Raw genomic sequence first — 27336 nt, 5'->3', positions numbered from 1 at the left:
ACGTATGACAATTAACACTCTTGACTTGATTCTTTCTTTAAATCAAATAGCATGATTTGTTTTCAATTTGGGAACATTAAGAAGATTAGAAAGAAATGCAGAATTAACAAATTTACCATTCAGGATCAAATATATGGCCCATTGTAAAAACAATATGCTCTGTTAATGCAACAACTGTATTTTGGGAGAAAAGATTTGCTTGTAAATCATGGAAATTGTGAATTGACTGTGAGGATGGTACGTTAATCTGATGCCTCAATGACTAATAGTGTGTGGTATGAACTCGTGCACAATTGCCACATGCTAGAGATATTTTGACAATGGTCAATCTGATTTCACTTTATTTTAGTTCACATCATTGCATTGTGGTTTTAGTTTATCGTCTGACATCATGAAACACGAGTGTTTGGAAGAGAAACGAGTCAAAGAAACGGCCACAGAGGAAAATACATTTTTTTAATTACAGAAACACCAGAAACAGAGAATTATGGAAGGACTGTGCTGAGCCCGAGAGCTAGAGAGAAGTTGATATGGGTCACATTGTTATCATAAATCACCACCTAAAAACCTTATTTGTACCTTTAATAATATAGTTTATTTGGAGTATGGTAGATGTTAACCACCATTAAAAAGAGAATTTCATTTAAATCAATTGAAAAAGCAGAACACAATTTTGAAATAAAAAATATTCAAGTGATGAATTCAATGACTGACCAATGTATCCAATGGAAACAGAAACGCTGGAAACACTCAGCAGTACTAGTAGCATCACAGTGGAGAATGGAGAATTCCCAACATATTCTATTTATTTTATTTTATTTCAAATTACCAGCATTTTGGGTTTTGTTTGCTTCTCTCTATCCATGTCTCCACCTCGGTTATTATCCGTGTCTATGATAATAGATAAACAAATTCCAATTAAATTGAACGTACTCAGTCTTTAAGGAGACCCAAAACGTAAACTATCATTTTTGTCCAGGGATGCTGCCTAACCCGCTGAGTTACTCCAGCACTGTGTCTATTCAAGGAGAGCTTGTCGATTAAATAAATGGCACACAAAGATGAAAATGATTCTTCATCGGAGACTTGACCTTAGTTCTGATCTTGATGTTTGGTCTGGTGATGAAGTTACAGAGTCCTAAAGAAGGTTAGGCCAGTGTAGAACCAACCTCCACTGGGCTAGGGGCTTTGCTACAACTCATAGAACATAGAACAGTACAGCACAAGAACAGGCCCTTTGGCCCACAATGAACATGATGCCAAAACCAACTCGTGTATTCTCATGTATAATCATGTATTGTCTTTCCTATGGCTGGTTAGCATGCAACAAAAGCAACAAAAGCTTTTCACTGTATCTCGGTACATGTGACAATAAACTAAACTAAACTGCTACCTGTCTGCACACAATCCATATCCCTCGTATATCCATATACCTATCCAAAAGTCTCTTAAATGCCACTACCGTATCTGCCTCAACCACCCCTGACAGTGCCTTCCAGGCATTCACCATTCTCCATGTAAAAAAACTCTGCCACACACATCCACTTTAAATGTTACCGCTCTCACCTTAAAGCTATGCCCTCAAGTATTTGATTTTTCAGTTCTTGGAAAAAGGTTCTGACTTTCTACCCTATCTATATCTCTTATAATTTTATACTCAGATTATAAGTGTGACTAAACATTAACCACAATACATACCCATGGTAACTATCAACTGACTGTATTCAGTCTTAAATCTTTCCTATCCATGTACCTGCCCAAATGGCTTTTAAGACTAGTTGCAATTATTTCATCTGGCAGCTTGTTCCACATAACTACCACCTTGGGAACACATCTTCAGCAAGTTATCAGTATACAGTTGGTAATCTGATATAGTTTGGGGAGAGGACATTTGGATTGCTGCCGTACTGTCTCTAGGGTTTGAAAGAGCTGGATTCATCTTGTCCAATTTCAAATTGTTATAAAGTTCAGAATGGTTTCCTTGTAGATTACACCATCAGGCAATAATAGTTTTCATATGCAATAGTTATCATATGCAGTCTTCGACTGATAAACAGAAAAAATAGTGCAAGTGCAAGCACAATATTTGAGTTCATTCACTAGAATAAACTGGAAGTTAGAAGCTAGTGAAACTGAAGTCCAGGATGTCCTAAAGTGCTTTACAGCCTAGAAACATGTTAGAAGTTTCATCTTTGCTAAGCTTTGTGTACATGACAGCTAAGTTACAAATGGTAAGACTGCACTGACTACTAGTAGCCAAACAATGTTTTTGTTAGTTGAAGAATAAATAGTCAGGACATTGGGGATATACCCACAAAATGTGAGGCGTGGTGGCGCAGCAGTAGAGTTGCTGCCTTACAGCACCAGAGATCCAGGTTTGATCTTGATTATGGGTGCTGTTTCTATAGAGGTTGTATGTTCTCCCTATGACCTGCGTAGGTTTTCTCTGGGTGCTCCGGTTTCCATCCACGCTCCAAAGACATATAAGCTTGTAGGCTAATTGGCTTGGTAGAAATTGTAAATTGTCACTAGTGTGTAGGATAGTGTTAGTGAGCGTGGATCTTCGGGGGGCTGAAGAGCAGTTTCCACGCTGTATCTCTAAACTAAACTAAACTACAAGTAGTTGGGAACCTTGGATAAGTAACTCAACTGAAAATGGTATCAGAAATGAAAACACTGATATGCCATAAACCTCTATGATTCACTAATTTTTGCCAGAGAAAGAAATGTCCAGTTTGGTCAGTATATGATACTAGGCTCATAGTAATATGGTTTACTCTTAACTGCATCATGAATTAACCAAACACTTCAAGGGAAATTAGGCCGGTCCAATAAAATCCAGGCATTGCCGCTAACACACACGTCCTAAGAATCAATGAAAAAAAGGAGAGCTCTTAAGTTGTGTATGAAGGAACTGCAGATGCTCGTTTAAAATGAAGATAGACACAAAAAGCTGGAGTAACTCAACGGGTCAGACAGCATATCTGGATAAAATAAATAGGTGGCATTTCAGGTTGAGACTGAAGAATTTAAGAAGGAACTGCGGATGCTGGAAAATCGAAGGTAGACAAAAGTGCTGGAGAAGCTCAGCGTGTGCAGCAGCATCTATGGAGCGAAGGAAATAGGCAACGTTTCGGGCCGAAAGACTGAAGAATGGTCAGTCAGCATCTCTGGAGAAAATCAATAGGTGACATTTCGGTTTGGGCCTGAAGAAACGTCACCTATTCCTTTTCTCCAGTGACACTGTTTGACCTGCTGAATTACTCCAGCTTTTTGTGTCTATCTTGAGCTCTTAACTTATATTGTTCACCAACAGAGATGTGAACTTCCTGCTGTAATCTTATCCAGATGCCACTGGCATTATTTGAACCTGCAAATTGCATAATTGGTAACACACCCTCCTCCCAGGCAACGTAATGCGACCTTTGAAAATATTTCATCAGATCTTGGCAACAACTGTCGTTGAACTGAAAAATCGTTTGGCAATAAAGCTTAGAATCCCTCAGTCCTTTGCGTAATATATTAAAAAGTGCAATAGTGGGGTGAAGTGAATGCTTATTTAAAAATAGGGAGCAATGGATTTTTAACAGATGACGTTGGTAAAATTAATTTGCACTTATCCAAAGCGATTCCTCAATCTTTGCCAATGCAATTTTAACAATAGTGAGGTTGTCACAACATCTGGAGCCTGGATCACCGTGGGCGCAGAGGGAGAACAAAGAGGGAAGAGACGGAGACTTTAAGATTTTGCCTTCCACCACAGTGAGGAGGTGTTTGGTGAACTCACTGTGGTGGATGTTAAATTTGTGTTGATTGTGTGTTTTTGTCATTTTTTATTATATGTATGACTGCAGGGAAACAAAATTTCGTTCAGACCGAAAGGTCTGAATGACAATAAACGAATCTAATCTAATCTAAATCTAATCTAATCTAAATCTAATCTAATCTAAAGTTACCTTGACCGTGGGACAGTGTGTGCACATTTGATCTTGGAGCCACCTGACCTAAGGCACATGTGTACAGACAGAGACATGTGCATGGGAAGGACACAAAGTGTAACTCTGTGGGTCAAGAAACATCCCTGGAGAACATGAAAAGGTGATGTTTGGGTCGGGACCCTTCTTCAGACTGTTCTCTGCTACTTCACCTGCTGAGTTACTCCAGCACCTTGTGCCCTTTTGTGTACTAACCAGCATCTACAGTTCTTTGTTTCTACTGAAGATAGAAACAAAATGCTGGAGTAACTCAGCGGGTCAGGCAGCATCTCTGGAGAGAAGGAACGGGTGACATTTTGTGTTGAGACCCTTCTTCAACATACTGTGTATGGGTTTGGCTTAGATAACTCAGGGTGGGTGTGTGTGTGTGTGTGGGCACTTAATTTTGGATCCACCTATCTCTGGCTTTGTGTGTAGGCATGTAACTTTGGGCCCAGCTACTTTCTTCCTATGTGCATATGTGCCCACTCTTGCGTCCACTTGAGCCTTACTGTGAACCAAATATACTAGTGGAGCCTCCTCTAGTATCTTTGCTGTGAACACACAGTACAACTAACCTTGGACTTCGAAGGCTGTAGGCTCCATCTAGTGGTATGGTTAATGCATTGCCACAAGAATGAACATAGATCTTTATTGAGCGAAGGAAATAGGCGACGTTTTGGGTCGAGACCCTTCTTCAGTCTTGACTCGGGTCTGAAGAAGGGTCTCGACCCGAAATGTCGCCTATTTCCTTCGCTCCATAGATGCTGCCTCACCCGCTGTGTTTCTCCATTTTTGTCTACCTTCGATTTTCCAGCATCTGCAGTTCCTTCTTAAACGTAGATCTTTAATGAAGTAGGTGCAATGCACTACAATGCTGAGAACTATATTCTGCACTCTGTATCTTCCCCTTTGCTAATACATTGTAGTTGAGTTTGACTTGATTGCATTTATGCATGGTATTATCTGATCTGATTGGATAGCATGCAAAACAAGACTTGTCACTGTACTTTGGTACATATGACAATAATAAACCTAAAAGTAAACCAACTATACTAGTTGTGCAAAATTCTGCAGTAACTCCATGGGTCAGACGGTATCTCTGGAAACAATGGACAGGTGATGTTTCGGGTCAGGACCTTTCTTCCAACAAAATTCTGATTTTCAGCCCTGACCCAAAACGTCCCAGAGATGCTGCCTGACTCGCTCAGTTACTCCAGCATTGGGAGAAACCTGCATCTACAGTTCATTTTTATTACATGATACTATTTGTGCAGATTGTTTCTGTATTACTCACAGTTGCACTATATTCGGCCTAGAAAATACACATTTTTGAGTCTGTGACTTGAAAATAAACATGATGGATAACCACAGATTTTGAAGGCTCATCAGCGTCTCTTCTTCCTGAGGAGACTGAAGAAGGTCTGCATGCACCTGTCTCCTCAGATCCTGGGGTAAAACTTCTAAAAGCGCTGCACCATCGAGAGCAGCTTCCTTACTCACACTGCATCACAGTAGAGGTCTGGCAACTGCTCTGTCTCCGAGTCATTAAATAAGGCATTGCAGACTGGGTGGTGAACCTTTGCCGAAACTTGGCATCACACTTTTCGGTTCCACGCTCCCTTTCCATTGAGTCTGCGTAAAGCAAGCGCTGTCTGCGGAGGGCGCTCAGCATCGCCAAGGACGAGCTGCTCCTCGACCCGGCAGTTACCATGGAGTTTGAGTCTTTAGTTTTTCCTACAGAATAGGAGAGAATAGGGAGGGTTACAGGTCTCTGCCTTTGCCGAACCACTGCAGTGTCGAAGGAACAGCTTCTTCTCGGCCGCTGTGTCCCTGTCCCTCAACTAAGAGGAATCCGTACCTCGATGGGCCGCTACGGCCAATCAGTTCCCCACAGCCCCCCCCCCCCCCCCCCCCCCCCCCCCCCCCCCCCGGACAGCTTATTAGGCTACAGTTGCTTTTTATTCAAATTGTTTGCTATGTCGCTCTTCAAGGGAGATGCTGAATGCATTTCGTTGTCCCTGTACTGTACACTGACAATGACAATTAAAATTGAATCTGAATCTGAATCTGAATCAGATTTGATTCTGACAGTGTAACAAAGAATCAGAGCTCTGTGAACAAGATGCAACAGTGTGACTGCACCTGGCCACAGTGGCTCTGCATGCACCAAAGCAACATCCAGCCGAATAGTCTTGGGGTAACTACATTTGAAAAGCTGTTGATATCTCAGTGAATTCCCCTGAGCAGCTGCTTCATTTATGTCTCCTCACACTGTGCTGGTGCCTGCCCGCAGGTAGAGGAATTCTGCTCTGGCTTGGTTTACTTTTAGGTTTATTACTGCTCTGGCTTGGATTCTGCTATGCTTTATAAAAAAATAGCAGTCATTAAATAATTGATAATATTAGCAATGTATGACTGATATACATGAAATGTTATTATTATGTACTTATTTCTAATAAAAATATTTAAAAAATAAATAAATAAGATTATTAAGGTCTGATGTCTTTGCCTGAAAGGATGGTGGAAGTAGATTCACTGAAACTGTTAAAGTCAAAGTCAATTGTACATGCAAATGGCTAGGATTAATTTGCAAGATTATGGAGGATAAAGCTTTGGTGTGGAATGAACAGAAAGCTCTTTTTAAGCAGCTGGCACTGGTGAATTGACACCTTGTTGAATGATTCTGTGGTGGAACAGGTAGATTTGTGGTGCAAAAAAGTGTATGTTATGTAAACTGTGAAAGTTGTGGAAACCCGTTCTGATATGCAGGTGCTTTTATTTGTTAAAATGGATATTGGGATAAAAGTCATCTGCAGTCATGTGCTGTTGGGAATATGAAATAAAACTTAAGTGATGGAGCCATACAGCACGGATGGAGCCAAATGGGGCACAGGGCCAAATAGCCTTTAGCCCAAATGTCTTCGCCAAGCTTCAAGCATCCATTTAGTCTCATCCTGTTTATTCTTTCCACAATCCTATCAACTGCCCAATTACATTAGCTGCAGTTTTTATGCCATTTAACCTACCAACCCACACATCATTGCGACACATGAAGAAACCAGAGATTATCCTGTGATCTGTACTTCATGTGTGGGAAGGAACTGCAGTTGCTTGTTTAAACTGAAGATAAACACAAAATGCTGGAGTGACTCAGTCTGAAGAAGGGTCTCAACCCGAAACGTCACCCATTCCTTCTCTCCAGAGATGCTGCCTGCACCGCTGACTTACTCCAGCATTTTGTGTCTATAATTTGCACTTCAGTTCCATTTCAATCAAATTTCTAGCCACAATATTATTTTCCATTTTGAGGCTTTAAAATTGAAAATCACTTTCACCCGGAGTAAAAAGTATTCTGCAACCATTTCCAAATAATTTCGCTGCATCTGAGAAGTTTGGTTGGGTACATTTCACTGGGCGTTACCCTTGCCACTCCAACACTGCTTCTGGGATGCAGACGGTGTTATTATTCTTGGAGACTGTTACTTTCAGAGCATTGTAGGGGAGCTCAAGTCACTCTGGCAAGGTAGTGAAGTAATTGAAAAGCACTCTCAGGAAAACTTGGCCTTGTCTTGTGGTGCCAAAACTGGAAGGTAGCTGATGAGTGAAGAAATTGTTGATGTCTTTGCTCATTCCAAGAGTGAAGCATTTTCACCACATTTGCCCCACGTTTCCAACTCAACACCTTCATTTTGTTACTGTTTCTCAACTGCCAGCATCCATATTTTGGTGCTGATCCCGTCAATTCACTCCCCACACCATCTGACCATCCCGCGGTCTAGGCATAAACTCAGGGGCGACTGCGCTTTTGCGGTTGCAGCTCCTACGCTATGGAACAGCATCTCTCTTCCCATCAGAACTGCCCCCTCCATCGACTCTTTTAAGTCTAGACTTAAAACTTATCTTTACTCTCAAGTCTTTCTTGAGGTCTTCTGAGGGAGGGCTGTATGTATGTATTTATGTATGTATTGTTGATCTATGTACCACTGTTTGTATAAAGTTAGTACCTGTACCAATGTAAGGCACTTTGGTCAACGAGAGTTGTTTTTTAAACGTGCTATAGAAATAAAATTGACTTGACTTGACTTGACCCCCTCCATCACTGTCAACTCCTCATGATTTTGGCCTCACTGAACATACAATATCTAAGGCAGTCCCCCCATACACATATACCTGCTCCAACGTGCCACGCTTGACCTCAGGTCTGACTGAGCCAGCTCCCAAACTTCTTGGTCTAGCCATTGGCATTAGGTCGGAGATAAAGAGTTATTATCTCAGACCCTTGACAACATTGCAAGAGTTCCCCAAGGCAGTACACTGGGCTGAAAGAAGTCGAGCCATTGTGTTAAATCAGCGTTTAAAAAATGTTAATTTAAATGTTCCATCCCATCTACAATTTCTCAGAATGTAACGCAACCTACATCTGTGAAGTAATTCAAGTGCTTCAAAAGATTGGTTGTTACACAAATCAACTGTATCAATCATGACCGGGACCTGCGTCAATGTACCTACTTCTGCAATAAATCAGCAGCGGAAGTGATCTTGCTGGTTCTCCACTCTGCTGCGGCCCACTTGGGCAACAGGATCACATGCGTCATCGGTTACAGCTCAGCGTTCAACACTATCATCTCTTTCAATCTCATTGCCAAACTTATAGAACTGGGTCTCTGCTCCTCCCTATGCAACTTCCTCATCAGCCAGTACGTTTAAGCAACAACATCTCCTCCTCGCTGACCATCACCACAGGGACACTTCAAGGTTGTGTACTCAATCTCCTGCTCGACTTGCTTTATCCCCATGACTGTGTAGCTGAACACAGTTCCAATGCCATCTTTAAATTGACCACGAGACCCTGCCATTGTAGGATGAACAAAGTGTAGTGAAGTGTGTCAGAGTACAAGTATCTCGCTATAAACACTAACAAGATCTCATAGCACCAGAGACCTTGGTTTGATCCTGACCTCGGGTGCTGTCAGTGTGGTGTTTGCATGTTCTCCCTGTGACCATGTGTTCTGGTTTCCCCCCACATCCCAAAGGGGTGCGGGTTTGTAGATTACTGTAAATTGCAGAGAGTGAACGTGAAAGTGGGATAAGATAGAACTAAGTGTAAACTAAGTGATCGATCGCTGGAGTAGACTCGGCGGGTGGTAGGGCCTGTTTCCATGCTCCATCTCTAAAACAAAACTTTCATTATTCCAGTTCTCATCACAAATGAGAAATTATTTGTTTGGGTGCCAGAGGTTATGGGGAGAAGGCAGGAGAATGGGGGTTAGGAGGGAGAGATACATCAGCCATGATTGGATGGTGGAGTAGACTTGATGGGCTGAATGGCCTAATTCTACTCCTATCATTTATGATCTTATGAAATAACAACTCCTGAATCGCTAGTCTTCGACCTACATTGTGTAGGAAGGAATTGCAGATGCTGATTTAAATCGAAGATAGACACAAAATAACTCAGCGGGACAGGTAGCATATCTGAAGAGAAGGATTGGGTCTGAAGAAAGGTCTCAACCCGAAACATTTCCTTCTCTCCAGAGATGCTGCGTGTCCTGCTGATTTACTCCAGCTTTTTGTGTCTATCTTCGATTTAAACCAGCATCTGTAGTTCCTTCCTACACACTTGTTCCCTACAAACATCTTCTCAACACTTCTAGCCCTTTCTGCTTGATAGTTCATCAATTTTGTTTCACAACCCTCCCTATCTTTTTCAGCCATCTATTTGCCCTCCAATCATGACCCATGATTACAATGGTCACGTGTGGTGCGGGATTCTGGGCGTTGTAGTCCCCCCGTCGTGCGCCATTACGGTGTCGCGGTGGATTCTGGTCCTTGTAGTCTCTATCCCCCAACAGTCCCGGTGAGCGGATGGCCATTTCCGGGAGCCGGGACTACAATCCCCAGAGCAGGGACGAAGGTTACGCGCATGCGTATTTGGAGTTCCGAGTCCGGCCGTCAGGTTTCTGAAGCGAGAATCGAAGAGGCGGTTGGAAATCGCGAATTTGCAGGAAAAATGTCGCGACAGACGAACCGAGGTACCGAGAACAAGAAAATGGTAATCTACCGTTTGGAAGCTAAGCAGTTATTGAGGCCGGAGGGGATAAGAACATTGTTTTGCTTCATCTTCCAGCAGTGGGCCCGGGGCCCACTTCACTAGTTAGTCCTGAACCGGGTCGGGTCTCGTCCCGTTCCTCTCTAGTCTTCCTGTCTCACTGAGTTACTCCAGCATTTTGTGTCAATCTTCGATTTACAGTCTCTGGGTTTCCCGACGGCTGACAGGACCTTCACATTCTGCTACCAGCGGTGTTCTTGCATAAATAAATTGTAGCAAGACAACCCATTTCAATAAAGTGTTCTTGTTGCCTGCTGCACAGTGCAGTCTCTAGAGTTGATCCAATCGACGGACCCGTACTTAATCTGGTGCTTAATGTTTACCACGCTCGGTTTGAACTTTGTATGATTTCGAAACGGTATGAATTGTATGTGTATGAAGGAACTGCAGATGCTGGTTTAAACCGAACATAGAGCCAAAAAACTGGAGTAACTCAGCGGGTCAGACAACATCTCTGGAGAAAAGGAATTGGTGCCGTTTCGGGTCGAGACCCTTCTTCAGACTGTATACAAGTTTAGAAGTTTATCAATCTGTACTGGCTGGTATTACAATGATCCTCATTTACTGCTCAATCAGTGGTCCATAGTTCTCCATTAGGAAGTGGAAATCCGATATTATGAAAAGTTGGGAAGGGGGGGCGGTCACAAGATTGGATTTTAGTAAGTGTAGGGAGGAACTGCAGTGGTGGTCTACGTCGAAGATAGACACAAAATGTTGGAATAACTCAGCGGGTTAGGCAGCATGTCTGGAGAAAAAGAAATAGATGGTGTTTTGGGTCGAGACCCTTCTTCAGACTGATAGTCTCGGTCTGAAGAAGGTTCTCGATCCCAAACGTCGCCCATTCCTTCTCTCCAGAGATGCTACCTCACCCGCTGAGTTACTCCAGCATTTTGTGTCTACCTAACACTTTAGTAATCTGCTCTGCCTTGCTATTTGGCTAATGGCTAGATGTATAGTGAAAGATCAAGCCAATGTAATTTTGGTCTGCAAAGTATGATTTGGGTACCTTTTAGTATATCTGATATTCACTGAGCTATTTCCCTTTTGTTCCACTATGTTAAATCCAGAGTGCTTCACATTCAGAATTGTTTGTGATTAATAATACCTTTGCGGTACTTAAGATTTGCGGTAAATACAAAAAAAAATTACAAAGCATTTAAAAAGTCAACTATACAATATTTTTTAACAGTTTGTTAATCTTTATGGCTGGCAACGCTTCGTGTCGTTTGCAGAAGTGAAATAATGTGCTACTGCAGAATTCCAATTTATACTTGAATTTGTGATTAAAACAGGACTACATGGAACTGTTACACCTTTACCGACAGTGACGATACAGCCATAGAAAAAAAATCAAGTTTTCTGTAATTTTTGTACTTTCTTTACTTATCCGTGATTTTATGTCACAAGCTTTTTGTTAGTGTAGGCAAGAAACAATATTAGTTTTAATCAGATGGTGCCAGTATCACACACCGTTCCCTTCTATTTTTCTTTATGAAGAGAAAATTGTCCGGGTTTGAATCTTCTCTTGTAATGAATTACATATTTTGATAATACTATACCTTTAGGTATGTTCTATTTGATTATTTCAACAATTATTCTGGTTAGATTTTAATACCAAAGCTAATAACTTTTTTTGGAATTGTTTGACAACTTGCTTATTGGCATTGATTTCACATTTGATTCTTTTTCAGTGGAGGCAAATCTGTAGAAACCAAGAAATTACTGCAATTTATAGTCTTTGTACAATATTCATCATCCTGCAGAGGAAAGGTTCTTGAACAAATGGCTGCCAGTTTTCTCAATCTAGAGAAAATCTGTGTCAGCATAGCTTAAATTGAATAGCAAAATGTTTCCGCATTTATTTTCTTCTAGCCTTTTATCCATTTAAGGTAAGTAATTAAAACAAAAATGTTTAGTTGAGGTTTCAGTACAGGAATTACTGATAAACTTCTCCAAGTATTCTTCATGTATTCATTACAAAAATTATCAATAATTAATTCCAGTGGCAGTATATTACTGCAAGGTCTTGGCACGTCTAATTTTATCTTGGCATTGCATCCTTTTTATATGTGTGCACCATTGTATACAAAATTAAGTTTGTATGTATTGTCACTAAATCTCAATTCTGTCTTTTTCCTGTCTTTTCTGCCTAACGCACTCATTCTGTAGTACTGGTATTTGCCATTCATTTCACCTTCTGCATCTCTACATCTCATGGTAGGTGCTAGGAATACTAATTTACTTAAATGCCACATTGCATGTTTTCATTTTGCTTTATCATATTTACTTCATTGTTATATTTTATGCAATGAAAAGTTTTGCCTTGGCTTGTGACGTATAAAGTGAAATTTGTAATCTCAAGACAAAACATTGTTTATGTTATATGGTAAATTAGTTGAGACTATTTTAGGAAATTGGACCTATTGTTGCTGTGTGAATAGGGCAATGCCTTTTTGGTTAATTTTAATTGAATTTGTTGCATTAAATCTACAGACACTGGGATGTAGTTGTGCCATTATGGAAAGTCCTCTCTGGTGATAGCAGTAGTGTTGGGTAAATAAAATTACTAGTGTGCACGCTCCGAGTTAGTCGTCTTCTGGAATGAATTGGTGTTTATTCCTTTTGGAGTACGTTACAGGAGTTGGCCATGGTTAACTGGTAACATACTCCAAAAATAATAAACCCACAAACACACAAACTATGTTAAATTTCCCATCTATGTTCACATCTCTGAAGAACATCTTAGAAAAGATGATAGAGCAAAAACCTCCACCTGTGAAATCTGGAGGTTCCAATAATGAATGATGGTTGGAAATGATGAATGTCTCTTCTGAAGTTCCATAATCTGCTAGTCGGTATAACTGAATAAGGGTTGACAAATGAATGTTGAGTACATTAATTGTGTCTAATGATATAGCATGACACTTTGATTTTATTTTGGAAGCTCATTGGAGGTTATTGATATTGTTGTAGAGTTGTTACCCAGATTGCTTCTAAAATTGACGTGGTTTATTTTTGACTTCCCCACAAGTTAGTTATTAGTAGGTTACACAAAAAAGCTGGAGAAACTCAGCGGGTGCAGCAGCATCTATGGAGCGAAGGAAATGGGCAACGTTTCGGGCCGAAACCCTTCTTCATTAGTTATTAGTAGTTGGGGTGAACTTTCTACCATGTTACTGGTGGGGTGGGGGGGAGTGGGCGCAGTGTGATGTGGATTGATATGGTTCATATTTACTTGCTTTGCTTTTTGTGGGGATGAAATGAGGATTGGCAGGGGACGGTGAGGATAGCTTGGGGCCAGCAGGCTAGAAGGAAAAGCATTGGGGGATCCACGTGTATTCCATCCCGAGTGTTTGCTACCAAACAAAAGCTTCAATGAGTTTGCAAGCTAAATGGCAGAGCTTGAAGAATAAGGATTCTGGTTTATCTGAAGTTGGATGTTATTATTGTCTCGAGTATCTTTGGGTTAAAAGGAAAACATTTGGGCATATTTCCCATTCGTTGTTGTTCCAACCTTGCAAGAAATAAATAAATGCTTTGTGAAGATTAATTTTGGGATGTAATATAATATCCTGCCATTTAAAAACCATATTGATATAATAGATACTTTCATAAATAGTGAATATTTGGGTAAAGAACTGAACAGTGACCACAATGAGCAGAAGGACTGGGTATGAAATTAGTGAGAAAAAATAAAATAGCGCTTCAAAGCAACTTGTAGCTGTTGCTCGGAATGAATTCATTAAGTAATGCATTACCAATGAAACATTTAAATCTGTTAATGTGAAATTTCCCCAGTGGTTTGGCAAATATTAGATTCATTGAAATATTTGATAAACAAACATTTTATTAAAGTGTTGACCACATCAATATTGTCACACATGTATTGCTCTATATTAATGCTTTTGTCTTCAATTTTGTCAGTTATTCTTTAATGGATATGTAAGTGGGTTAAAATGAATCGAGAAAATTATTTCCAAGTGTAGGAACATGTTTCACTAATGGTGCAAGATGAGAGAGATTGTAATTAACTAGTTTATCAAATTTGTCCATTTGCAGCCCATATAAATGTTCCAGTGACCCTTTGACATTTATTTTGCACTTTTTAAACCTGTACTATAATGTTTGCTCCTGGTCACATGTTGAAAACAGTGATCTTCTAAACTGTACCCATAATCGTTCTCATAATGCATTAATATGAGATCTCAAGGGAACAAGAACAATTTTAATGGATCCTTATTTTGATGCAGTCATTTGACCATTAACATTCAAAGTAGATTGTACTGAGTAATTTGTTCACTTTAAAAATTGGATCATGTTTCCAGTTTTAGTCTTACATATTTCAGTGCATTAAGTTCTGCCTCGTGGCCACTCTTGCTTATCTGTGAAATGTGGATAATTTGTACCATACTTTCAGCAACTAGGAACTAACTAGGATAATTGAAAATATCGTTGATTCATGATAAAGTATTAAAAGGATAAATATCTAGTGTATTAGGCCTTAAAAGCCAATTATATTTCCTTTAGTTGTTTGTTTCTTGCACTGGCAGGAGAATGGGGTCGAGAGGGAAAAATAGATCGGCCATGATTGAATTACAGTGTAGATTTGATGGGTTGAATGGCCCAATTCAGCTGCTATATCATCTGGTCTTCATTGAAATGCAATGCTAAGATGGTAACACAGGTGGATCAAGTTACTTGACAGTTCTTACTTTTGCAGAAACATGTCAAAATATTTGCAGTTTTGGCTATATTTTGATTTGAATCGGGTGTTCAAAATGATTGACACACTTTTCCTCTGTTCCTCCTTTGACACTGAGTTCTAGATTGGAGCTAATTTATCAGCAAGATTGTATACTCCCTTTTGGACTGCTTGCTTCTGAAACCCTTTTCCACTTCTTCCAACTTTGTTTATTTCCAGAGTACTGGTAACCTTTTGCTATCTACCCTCCATCAACTCAAATTTATCTCTGGGTGCATGCTGGCCTATAGTCACTTTCTGTTCCATTGTGTGTCCAGTTGGTAGCTTTATGAATTCTCCTATCTATGAAGGGAATACCTCATGCTGATTGTAATTATAAATATGTGATCAAACAAACACTGCAGACCCCAGAAACAGATATTTGGGAAGGAAGGTGGAATTGGAAAGAGGCAATGAAATTTAACTTTAGTTTAGTTTGGAGATACAGCATGGAAACAGGCCCTTTGGACCACCAAGTCCGCGCCAACCAGCGATTCCGGCACATTAACACCATCCTACACACACTAGGAACAAATTATACGTACACCAAGCCAATTAATCTACATACCTGAAAATAGTCACAAAAAGCTGTAGTAACTCAGCAGGACAGGCAGCATATCTGGAGAGAAGGAATGGGTGACATTTCTGGTCGAGATCCTCCTTCAGACCTGTACGTCTTTGGAGTGTGGGAGGAAACCGAAGATCTCGGGGAAATCCCACGGGGAGAACGTACAAACACCGTACAGACAGCACCCGTAGTCGGGATCAAACCCGGGTCTCCGGTGCTGCAAGTGCTGTAAGGCAGCAACTCTACTGCTGCGCCACCGTGCCTCCCTTAAGATACAACTTAAGTTACTTTGGCTAACCGTATGTATAATGAACAGATTTGTGCAGGGTTTTACATTCTGGTATTTGAGTTGAATTGAGGCATATAGTGAGTTGGCAGACTGCATGAGAATAGTTGATCCAGCATAATCTTGATGGGCTGAAATCTGAAACCTGGCCTGGGACTGAGAGGGAGAAAAGGGTGCCCATCAGTTAGGCCACCTGAATATACTGTTTCGAGTCAAATCATTGTTGCTGACCTTTGCCAGGACTGCAAGTAATTTGAGTTTTTGCAATTAGTAAAAAGTTAAAGTAAAGCAATTGGAATTAATCAAAAGATGAAAATCTGCAGATGTTGTCTATAAAACATGAACATTACGAGTGTGGTTTCTGCAATTAAATGCTTGTTTGTTCTGATTGCGCAAGTAGTGGTTTATTCAGTTTTTAAGCTATATTCCCGTACATCTAAGCTGTGAACTGGGCTTGGTTGTGAAACATTGTTAGTAAGCAATCAGGAGTACAGACTCCTCAAGCCTCGACTGTCATTTAATAAGATTACGGTTGATCTGATTAACCTTAATTTTGCATTTTTCTCTACTGGCTTGTTGTTGAAGTATCTCTGCTTTGAATAAATATATACAAGGACTGTTACTCTTACTTTCAGAATATCATCTTCTATCCATTCTATCATGTCCTCTCGGGTTGAATGTTTCATTCGAGTAAACTCTCGTCAACCTTTTCTGATAAGACAACTGTCCCATTCTAGGTACAGTAAACTCTCTCTCCATGGCTCCAATACACTTTAAACTTTTTGTTTAAAAAAAGAGACCAATGCTGCGCACATTATTCCATTTCTGGTCTTATCAAATCTCAAAGTAATTAGAAACATAGGAAATAGGTGCAGGAGTAGGCCATTCGGCCCTTTGAGCCAGCACCGCCATTCAATATGATCATGGCTGATCATATTCAGTCCAGTGAAACCTCTCTCTTTAAGCTCCAAGGGGGGGCGGGCCCAACACACACTCTCCCTACTCCATCCAAATCTTGAATTTTAGAGAATTCAAAGCAGTGCATCAACTATCTCAGTGTCCGGAGACAATTTTTCAGAAATACTGTCCAAAATCAGTACCTCGTTCTGGCTCTTTCCTCATATCCCTTGATTCCCTTAGCCCTAAGAGCTAAAATTAACTCTCTTGAAAACATGCAGTGAATTGACCTCCAATGCCTTCTGTGGCGGAGAATTACACAGATTCACAACTCTGGGTGAAAAAGATTTTCCTCATCTCAGTCCTAAGTGCCCTTACCCTTATTCTTAAACTGTGACCCCTGGTACTGGACTCCCCCAACATTGGGAACATTTTTCCTGAACCTACCCTGTCCAATCCTCTAATATTGTCTAATCTTTTCCTTTTGTATTCGTATTTAGTCATTGATATTCAGTTATTGTCAATTACTTTCAAAATAAGAAGATGTGTGCACTTAAGCTCCTGTCCGAACTCTTGCCATGTAATCTGCTAACTTATTTTTCTAACCAAAATGGGAAAATTTACTGCACTATACTTCATTTAGCATTTTTTCCCCACTCAATAGCTATTGTTCTCTACCACCCTGAGGATTTATTTGGTTGGCTAGGGGTGATTTGATATGATTCTTGTAGTTAATGTTTGTTGTACAGTTGGATTGAAATGATCAGTGGCCAGTGAGAAGAAAAATCGTTACTAATTTTAGTGCAGTCGGTGTTATGCTGTCAACAAACCAATTTGGAGTATTATAGCAAGATATGTGGAATTCTTGGAGGTTCTGAATGTTTTTCTGAATTTCTCTCACTTAACAGAACTCAGAGCTGTTCACTCTGACGTATGGAGCTCTGGTCACACAGTTGTGTAAAGATTATGAAAACGATGAAGATGTCAATAAGCAATTGGATAAAATGTAAGTACTTCACTCCACATCATTTAGACTTTCTATATTTTGTAATAGGTGTCAATACCTTACTCTTTTCTCTTTCCGGTGTAAAATGATATGGATTTGAAGTAATCAGCCGAAGGATTAGAGGGACAATGGGGATATTTTTTACTATGAGGTTACCATGAGTCTGGGACTCGGTGGTGGAAACTATTGCACAGGCGGAAAACATCATCGCATTTAAAGAGTGCCGAGACTTGGAAGATGGTATGGAACTGGGTAACACTTTACAGAATGGAAGTGATACTATGAGCCAAGTAATTGCTTTTGTATCATATAATATATTGTTGGTGAATGGAAAGCCTTTTAGTGGTTCAGAGACAGCTTCAGTGGTTGGGACAAATTGCCAGCGTATAACAAAAAGCACGATCTTTAAATTACTGCCTAACTACATTATCTCCCATTCATTATTCCTAATAAGTGGTTTTAAAAGCATGGATGCTGATTTTCATGTGACTTTAAATTAATTTGAATTCTGGTAGAGGAGGAAATGAAATAAAATCTCACATGCTACAATTTCACACTTATGACTTTAAAACATTACTTTTTTCTACCATAACTTTTTTTCTAATTAAAATGGTTAATGTGATGAATTAAGATTGCCAATGTTGGGTGACTGCAATTGAAATTGGTGAGGTATTTATAATGCCTGACAATAATGCATCATACTGACATAAAATTCAAAATTTGTATCCCATCGCATAATTTTTCATTCAGAAACCAAGGTGAAATTTCAAAGTGCAAAGCATAAAACCATAAGCCTCAAACGAGTAAGAAAAAATCATTTAGGGAACATGGGAAATTGTGATTAAATTAAACAGATTGAGGTTGCATGGAATGGAAAAATAATTAGGAACTGTATTCAGTTTATTTTAAAGCAATCCTATAAACCATTCTGAATACTTTGCTGCTTGTTCCTAAGTGTACAGTAAATGTTATCTTATTTCAGAACTCTTCCAATATTCGGAAGAAGATGTCAGGAGTGCATGTATAATGATTTTCAAATAAGGATTAATTTAGTTTAGAGATACAGCGTGGAAACAGGCCCTTTGGCCCACTGAGTCCACACCGATAAGCGATTACCCTTATGCCCCTGTCCCACTTAGGAAACCTGAACGAAAACCTCTGGAGACTTTGTGCCCCACCCAAGGTTTCCATGCGGTTCCCGGAGGTTTTTGTCAGTCTCCCTACCTGCAACCTCCGGCAACCACCTGCAACCTCCGGGAACTGCACGGAAACCTTGGGTGGGGCGCAAAGTCTCCAGAGGTGTCCGTTCAGGTTTCCTAAGTGGGACAGGGGCATTACATGAGTTATATATTAGACACTAGGGACAATTTACAGGCGGCAATTAACCTGCACATCTATGGAGTCTGGGAGGAAACTGGAGCACCCGGAGAAAACTCACGCGGTCACAGGGAAAACATACAAATTTGTACAGACAGCACATGTAGTCAGGATCGAACCTGGGTCTCTGGTGCTTTAGGTTAGCAATTCTACTACTGCACCACTGGGCTGCCCTCTGCTAAATATTGTTTGTTTTATCTTATGTTTCAACATAGGGGATACAACATTGGTGTCAGACTAATAGAAGATTTTTTAGCACGTTCTAATGTTGGAAGATGTCATGATTTCCGTGAAACTGCAGATGTCATTGCAAAGGTAACTTGCAATTTGGTGTGGATCACTGTGAAAATTATACAATAACATTTTTGATTTATATGGCAACTTTCTAATGATTACTGCATAATATGTAAAATGGTTGCAAGCTGTTTGGATTGTGTGTTATGAATATGACTGGCCTCCTTGGTGTTCTGCTAACTGCCCTTGTAAAAGATTGGCTTGTATCTTTGGTTAACAGCAGGGAATGCTGATTGCACTGACAGCTGTCCACAACCCACTTCAGTGTTTTGGTCGAAAACTTGCTATAAATTGAGGAGATATCACCACGGAAAATCTTTGACCTCCATGAGTAGGGACATGAATAGGAACAGGTGGTCTGCTTGAAGAAACCATTCTGTATCTCAGTGCATCTAAAGAAACAAATTATCAGTTTTATGTACAGAGAGCAAATTAAAGCTGGAATTTGAGAGAGATAAAGATGACATTTTAAAAAAAAGTCCTTGGCCTAAACAAACTTCTGAAGGATCAATGCTGAGAGTAAATATTCCGGGCCGGAAAGACAATTTTGTCGTGATAATAGCATCCTGCCTTTTAAAACACAACTTGCTGCAAAATGCATAAGCCTTTTTATATTGCATATTTCATTAATAATACGAGTGGGTACAGCACCTTTTAGCTGCTGCATGCATTTTAATGCTGAGACTTGTGGTAAGATGCTGTTACTAACATGTGCTAGGGTAGGGAATCTAGCATCAGAATGACTGAAGATAACTGAACAGGTGCTTGCTCAGGTTGGTGACTGATCTTTATTGTTATTAACAAACTTTTTTAAAGAAATGTGTTGGATACTTGTAGATTTTCATATTAATTTATTTTCTTTTGAACAACCAGGTTGCATTTAAAATGTACCTGGGTGTTACTCCAAGTGTGACCAACTGGAGCCCAGCAGGAGATGAGTTTTCATTGATTCTGGAAAATAATCCTCTTGTGGATTTTGTGGAATTGCCTGATAACCACTCCAGTTTGATCTACTCAAATCTACTGTGTGGATTGTTGCGAGGAGCATTGGAAATGGTGAGGACTGAGATGGTCATTTATTGCCTACTCTTTGGTCATCTATACACTTCATCTATTGTCTTTATTCACTTGCTGTTTCGTTTCCCATATTACATTTTACATCCCTTAAGGGCTGTTCCAACCTGACTTATTATAGCAGGCTCTTTCCTTTTTGGTCCTCTCTCTGCATTTTAAGGTCATCTTTTAAAAGTGCCTTTTTAGTCATGTTATTATCCTATCGTTCAATATTGTTTTGAGTTTGATATGTTTAGTTTAGAGATACAATGCAGAAATTGGCTTTTTGGCCCACTGTGTCCACACTGACCAACGATCCCCGCATGCTAACACTACCCTACACACACTAGGGACAATTTACACTTGTACAAAGCCAATTAGTCTACAAACCTGTACGTCTTTGGAGTGCGGATGGAAACTGGAGTTTCCGGAAAAAACCCACGCAGGTCATGAAGAGAATGTACAAACTCTCGGACAGACAAGCACCCATAGTTAGGATTGAACCGGGTCTCTGGCGCTATAAGGTAGCAACTCTATCGCTGCGCCACCATGCCACCCTCTATTTTGGCTGCTTTGGTACTGTGAAGGATCCTGGAACCTATTTTTGTGTTTTGAAGTGGCTATCTGATTACATATTGTTGATCCTTTCAGAAAGATCCCATTAAATTCAGCTATTTTTGCATTGTAGTGAGGGACATAATCCATTGTATTTAATATTGTAGGCATCAAATGGCAGGATGGTCTCTGTTTAACTGACCTTGCCATGGAAAAAAAACTATTCTAACCCACTGTGTCAATAATGTTTACAGAAATTAAACTACCATGTATTCTCTTTTGTATTGTCAGGTTCAAATGGCGATTGATGTGAAATTTGTCCAAGATACACTCAAGGGTGACAACGTGACAGAAATTCGAATGAGATTCATTAAAAGGATTGAGGAAAATCTCCCAGCAGGAGAGGAATAGCATTTCTAAGTATTTTACTGGACAGTAAGACGCTGTAGATATTCTGTCAATTATATAGATCGTTGCAGTGCAAATTTACTTTATTGGAAAAAAAATTGACCTTTTAAAGTGCAGAAATGGAAAGCAATTTATAAGTCATGGAATTAACCTAAAGGGACTCCTTTAGACTGAAGTTCCATTGCTTGTGCACTTTCACTTATTTGAGGTCTTGTATGAGAGTTTGTTTTTTGAATTATCTGTATTTAAAATTTGCGTATTTGTTTTGGATTATCAAAAAATATAATTTGATTCTTTCAATGTTTTCCCGATGCCCACAAACTTAATGTTACCAATGTTGGCTCCATTGCTTCTTTCCTCTCACCTCCTTCCCAAGGTTGTTACCTTCAAGGCTGGTCAGAATGGTTGCCACGTCGCATCACAAACATAATTCTGATTACGAACATTTGTTTGTGTGATTTTAATACATGTTTCACTTTGACACTGATGGATGTCATGCTGTTTAGCACTTAATGACGTACTGTGGGAAAACCTCTGTGAAGTGATCAAGCAGAAACTTTGCAAATATGTTCTGTGGATGTACAGAGTATTTCAAAAATGGATGCATGTTTTGGGTTCCAAACTTTATCTGCTTCCCATACTAGAATGGCAAACATTTGCACCATTGTTCAAAAGAGACCTAAATACATTACCACTGTTTAGATTTTGACTGTGATGTGATTTTGTTTCTCCTTGTGTTGCTGGTCTGGAATGTTTACAATTTCACTTCCTATACATTTTGGAAGATAATGCTGATTTCTTAATTTGCTCAGAATCTCTCTTTCCAGCGGACCTTTTGTTGTTATGACAGTGTTGACGCTGATATTTTGTGAAGTGGGAAGTGTATATTTATTTATTTCTTGTAGCAAATGGTAGGCCATGACTTGACGAAAGATGTTTGAAAATGTTGATTTTTTTTTTAAGAAGCATATTAAAGGTTCTTTAGAGGAGGTAAAGCAAATTATGTTTCATTATATTTTCAAAAAATAAATCTGTTTATTTTTTCCACTTCACAAATTATTCTGTTAAGTATCTAAATTAGTTCTGCATCCTTTTAGTTAAATTGTAGCCTTGCTTAAATAGTATTTTGCTGTGCAATAGTGAGGATTCCAAATCCGTAGATGAGATATGGATGTGATTTGATGGCAAAAATTAATACACTACGTTGTTTAGTCTGCTTGGTTACAGCTTGCAGATCGATAACATTTCCATTGCATGCATTGTTTAAATAATATTTTGAGATTACATTTTCAAAGAATACCATTGTTTGCATCATCAATACTGATTTCATCTAGGAACCTCCTAGTTAGCTGTGTTGTACAGGTACTAAGTGCACTAATGTTGATCAGAAACTTGAGCTAATTGTTTATTGGATAAAATTGAAGGTTAACATTTTATATCTGTAGAGATGTGAATTCTGCCCTCTTAAATGGCTTTGAAGTTGGTGACGATTCAAATCAAATGCAATGAAATGCAGAAATTGAAAATGCAAGGAACTGCAGATGCTGGTTTATATATTTTTAAAAAAAAAGACAAATTGGTGGAGTAACTCAGCGGGGCAGGCAGCATCCCTGGAGAACATGGATAAGTGATGTGTCGGGTCGGGAACCTTCTTTGATGAAAGTGCAGCAGGGCACTATGTAGGAGATATATCAATTAAATTGCTTACTTGGGTTTCCAATAAATATAAAACTATGGGTTGTACTATTATATGATATAGACTTTAGTAGAAAAAATAGTTCTAAGTCAAAATGTTCAATATGAAGTCAAAAGAGAAAGTGAAATGCAGCAGCCCCAGGTGGAAGGCATATATTTGAATCCTAATTTATTTAAAATCCAAGAATCTGCAAATGTATAGAAACTTACATTTAATAGTTTATATTACATTTATTAATTTACACTTAATAGTTTGTATATTAATTTATCAAAACAAAACAATATTCTTGATGCATAGTTTTATTATCTTTCATCACTTTTCACATTGAAACCCAATTCTTAATTTACCATCAAAATAACACCTGGGTCAAAAGAACTGCATCTCTTCAACTTAGGGATGGGTTATATACAATGTTTTCCTTTATTTATTAACTTTGGATTGAGAAGATGAAAATTAATATATTTTCCCCATGATGAGCGTTCAATAGCATCTTCTAATGTTGACATTTCTCTTCCTGCTCCAAAAGAAGCTGCGCAGGCCACTTGTCAAAAAGTATCCAGCTCCAATTGTATAATGGTTATTGGCAAATCGTGGTCATTGTATCATGCAAGTAGCATGAAATCACCCCATGAGGCGATGCTTTAGTCGGCTAAAGAGTTTTTCCACCCATTGGTACCGAATTACTGGTTTCTGGGTGGGTCTCTGTGGAAGGAGCAAAGCCTTTCTTTTCAAATAGCGACCACTTGTCTTTTTGTTAACACGCCTGGAATTAAATTGTTTATTAAAATGAATGACTAGAACCAAGTGAATTTCAATGATGGATTATGGATGGCAACAAGTATAGTAAGGAGATGGGAGATTAAACTAAAATGAATGTTGCTGTTTAACTGCTGTTAATACATAGTCCAGTAGTTATCAACCACTTTCTAATTTAACTATTGTTGAACAGGTGTCTCATTTCGGCACCTATTAGCTGATTCATTGACTGCCAGTATAGTGCTCTTTTTATGCCTCACAGTAGAAAGTTCTCATCAAAGTATGATACAAATATTAAGTAGGATTTCCGTGCATTTCTCAATGTGCTATAAAAGTTTCCAAGTATGTGGTGAAATTATGATGCATTCTTCTGTAAATATGGAACCTGTTCACTATAAGTTGATTAGAATATAGAAGCAGGAAGTAACGTAGGAACAAGGAACCGGAGATGCTGGGTTACCAAGGAAAGACTCAAAATGCTGGAGTAACTCAGCAGGTCAGGCAGCATCTCTGGAGAACATGGATAGGTAACGTTTTGGGTCGGGACCCTTCTTCAGACTAATCAGTCTGATTAAGAGCAATCCCCACACAAAACATTTTCACACAGAGAGTGGTGAATCTCTGGAACTCTCTGCCACAGAGGGTAGTTGAGGCCAGTTCATTGGCTATATTTAAGAGGGAGTTAGATGTGACCCTTGTGGCTAAGGGGATCAGGGGGTATGGAGAGAAGGCAGGTACGGGATACTGAGTTGGATGATCAGCCATGATCATATTGAATGGCGGTGCAGGCTCGAAGGGCCGAATGGCCTACTCCTGCACCTAATTTCTATGTTTCTATGTTTCTAAAACATCACCCATCCATGTTCTCCAGCCAAAAATAAAACAACGCTAAAACATTTCATAATATTATGGGGGACTGACTTACAATTTGGAGTTCTATTTCAATTCAGATTTAATTAAACAAAAACTCAATTACAATCCCAATGGATGCTTGGATCTCACTATTGTGGAAAATCAAGCGATTGTTTGGAGACATACTGTTTTTATATGTGAAGATGGTTTATTACAAAATAAGTAGGATGAACTTAACATAGACTATATGTTTTATCTTGAAACAGTTAATAGTAATAGTCTTGGTTAAATGTGGAGTTTGTATTATGTGCAGTTTTTATTGTGGGACTCAACCCAGATGCATTTGCTTCCAGTTCTTATTGATAGACCAAATGTCAGTCACTTAAATGTTTTTCATTTAGAAATAACAAATTCCCAGGATGGCGGGACTGTCATGTGCTGAGAGAATGGAGCGGCTGAGCTTGTACACTTTAGAGTTTAGAAGGATGAGAAGGGATCTTATTGAAACATATAAGATTGTTAAGGGTTTGGACATGTTAGAGGCAGGAAGCGTGTTCCTGATACTGGGGGAGTCCAGAACCAGGGGCCACAGTTTAAGAATAAGGGGTAAGCCATTTAGATACGGAGACGAGGAAACACTTTTTCTCACAGAGTGTTGTGAGTCTGTGGAATTCTTGCCTCAGAGGGCGGTGGAGGCTGGTTCTCTGGATGCTTTAAAGAGAGAGCTAGATAGGGCTCTTAAAGATAGCGGAGTCAGGGATATGGGGAGAAGGCAGGAATGGGGTACTGATTGGGGATGATCAGCCATGATCACATTGAATGGCGGTGCTGGCTCGAAGGGCCGAATGGCTACTCCTGCATCTATTGTCTAAATGCAGAAGATTTTGTTCTCTGAGTGACTATTATAGACTCAGTCAGGGAGAGATATTTTGCTTTTCTACTATTGCTCAATCCTAAAGTGTTCTGAAGGACCAGACAGTAGAAACAAGTGATTAAATAAAGATCACACTTAGAAACATACATAGAAACATAGAAAATAGGTGCATACTTGTGTTCTGTGTTGTGAATGCTGGTTCATCACCATTACTAATAAAAAAAATTGCAAAGCAAATCACTATGCACGAGACAAAAGTTAAAAATTCTGTAAATCTGTAATTTTCTGTCATTTTCAATAAAATAAATTGAAGTTTACTGATGGTGTTCTCGGCTATCAGTGATTCTTTTCCACAGGTTGAAGAGTTAATGGGTAAAAATTTTCACTGCAATGAGCCATTCATGTTTTCTAATGTTCCATCCTTTGGGGAAATCCTGCAGTTTCTGGGTGAAGACAGCTTGATCCTTGGTGCTTAAAGCATTCTGTGACATAAATTTGATACATGGATGGGAAAAGGCCGAACCACGTACAAAATGTGTCGGAGAAAGTCTGTGACAATGCTCAAATCCATGTTTCCACTCAAATCAATGTCTCCAGATTAATTCGCTGTCAATGATATCAAAATATTTGACCGTTCCGAATGGCTGGGGCTTTGACATTATAAAAGATGTAAAAATAAGAAAATGTAATACATGTGTACATTGTTCATATTGTTCTACAACAAAGTTGAAACTCGAATAATTAAAAAAAATAAAGTAGCTAATATTTACCTTCATCCCTCTCTGTACTTACCAAAATATTGATACCCTTTAAAGGATCTTTTTGTAGATTTTTATTCATGGCCTCTTCTGTAATGTATGTTTATGGGCCATTGCTGATTTACATGCTGGGCAATTTCTGGACTTTCATGCTTTGAAATGAAAGAAAATGAAATGATTCATATTGTCATTTCAGTGACATCTACAAGGAAAAGCATTCCCTTGAAAGGGAGACACATGCGTTAGCCTGCCGCCGGGTAGCTGTTGAACCGGAATTCGCCAGCCGAACTCTTAGCCATTGTGCTGTTTTGGATGTTAGCGGCTAGCTGTAGCAGCGTTTTAAGCAGCTTTTAGCTTTGAGGGTCTGTTGCTGAGTTTCAGATCGGCTCTGATCTTCCCAATGGAGGTTTCCAACATGAGGGCTGGCTTTTGGAGCCAGACTTCTCAGCAACATCTAGGCTGTTTTCTCTTATTTCAAAAATAAACTTTATTCAGAATAAAAATATATTCAAAACAAAAATTTCAAAAGTGTCGTATTCCATTGTGTTCATGCTTGTCACTTGTGGTCCCCTTGGGTGTATTTGCTACCCTTGCTGGAATGTGTTCTTCTCCTTTGCCCTTCAATGTCCAGCAGACGGAGGACACACGCCTGGTCCTCCCCCGCAGAGCCTTTGTGTTGGCTGCACAAGTTGCCTTCAGTGCCTCTTTTTGGCATCTACTCCTACAGTCTGGAATGGGCTAGTCGGCAACATTCCTTGACTGACAACTTGCTGTGCTGGGGACATCAATAGGTTTTGGGCAAACCAAAGGGCGTCTTTCCCGAAGTTTGTGTACTTCCAACAGCATTTGACATCTGACAGCACTTGATGCCCTTCTCCGAATAGTAACCGCCTGTAAATATTGACTGTTATTCCTGAGCAACACTATACTGGTTGAAGATAGACACAAAATGCTGGAGTAATTCAGCGGGACAGGCAGCATTTCTGGAGAGAAGGAATGGGTGACGTTTCAGGTTGGGACCCTTCTTCAGACTGATGTCAGTTGAGTGGGTGGTACAGAGATAAAATGTAATTGGAGACAGACTGGCCGGAGAACTGGGAAGGGGAGGGGGATGGAGAGAGAGAGAGGG

The 27336-nt window shown here is 39.5% G+C and overlaps 1 protein-coding gene across 1 annotated transcript; it reads left to right on the top strand.

Annotated features, from left to right (window-relative positions):
- Positions 1-9873: 9873 nt before the first annotated feature.
- On the top strand, positions 9874-25770 carry trappc3 (trafficking protein particle complex subunit 3). The gene is made up of 5 exons (XM_055656343.1): positions 9874-10029; positions 17487-17584; positions 19177-19276; positions 20129-20311; positions 21155-25770. Exons 1-5 carry the CDS (start codon positions 9901-9903, stop codon positions 21272-21274), a joined length of 630 nt encoding a protein of 209 aa, XP_055512318.1. The 5' UTR covers positions 9874-9900; the 3' UTR covers positions 21275-25770.
- The last annotated feature ends 1566 nt before the right edge of the window (positions 25771-27336 follow it).

Source organism: Leucoraja erinacea, chromosome 26, assembly GCF_028641065.1.
Source record: "Leucoraja erinacea ecotype New England chromosome 26, Leri_hhj_1, whole genome shotgun sequence".
NCBI classification, from domain to species: domain Eukaryota; kingdom Metazoa; phylum Chordata; class Chondrichthyes; order Rajiformes; family Rajidae; genus Leucoraja; species Leucoraja erinaceus.
Note: the sequence above shows the minus strand (reverse complement) of the source record. Positions and strands in the feature narration are given on the sequence as shown.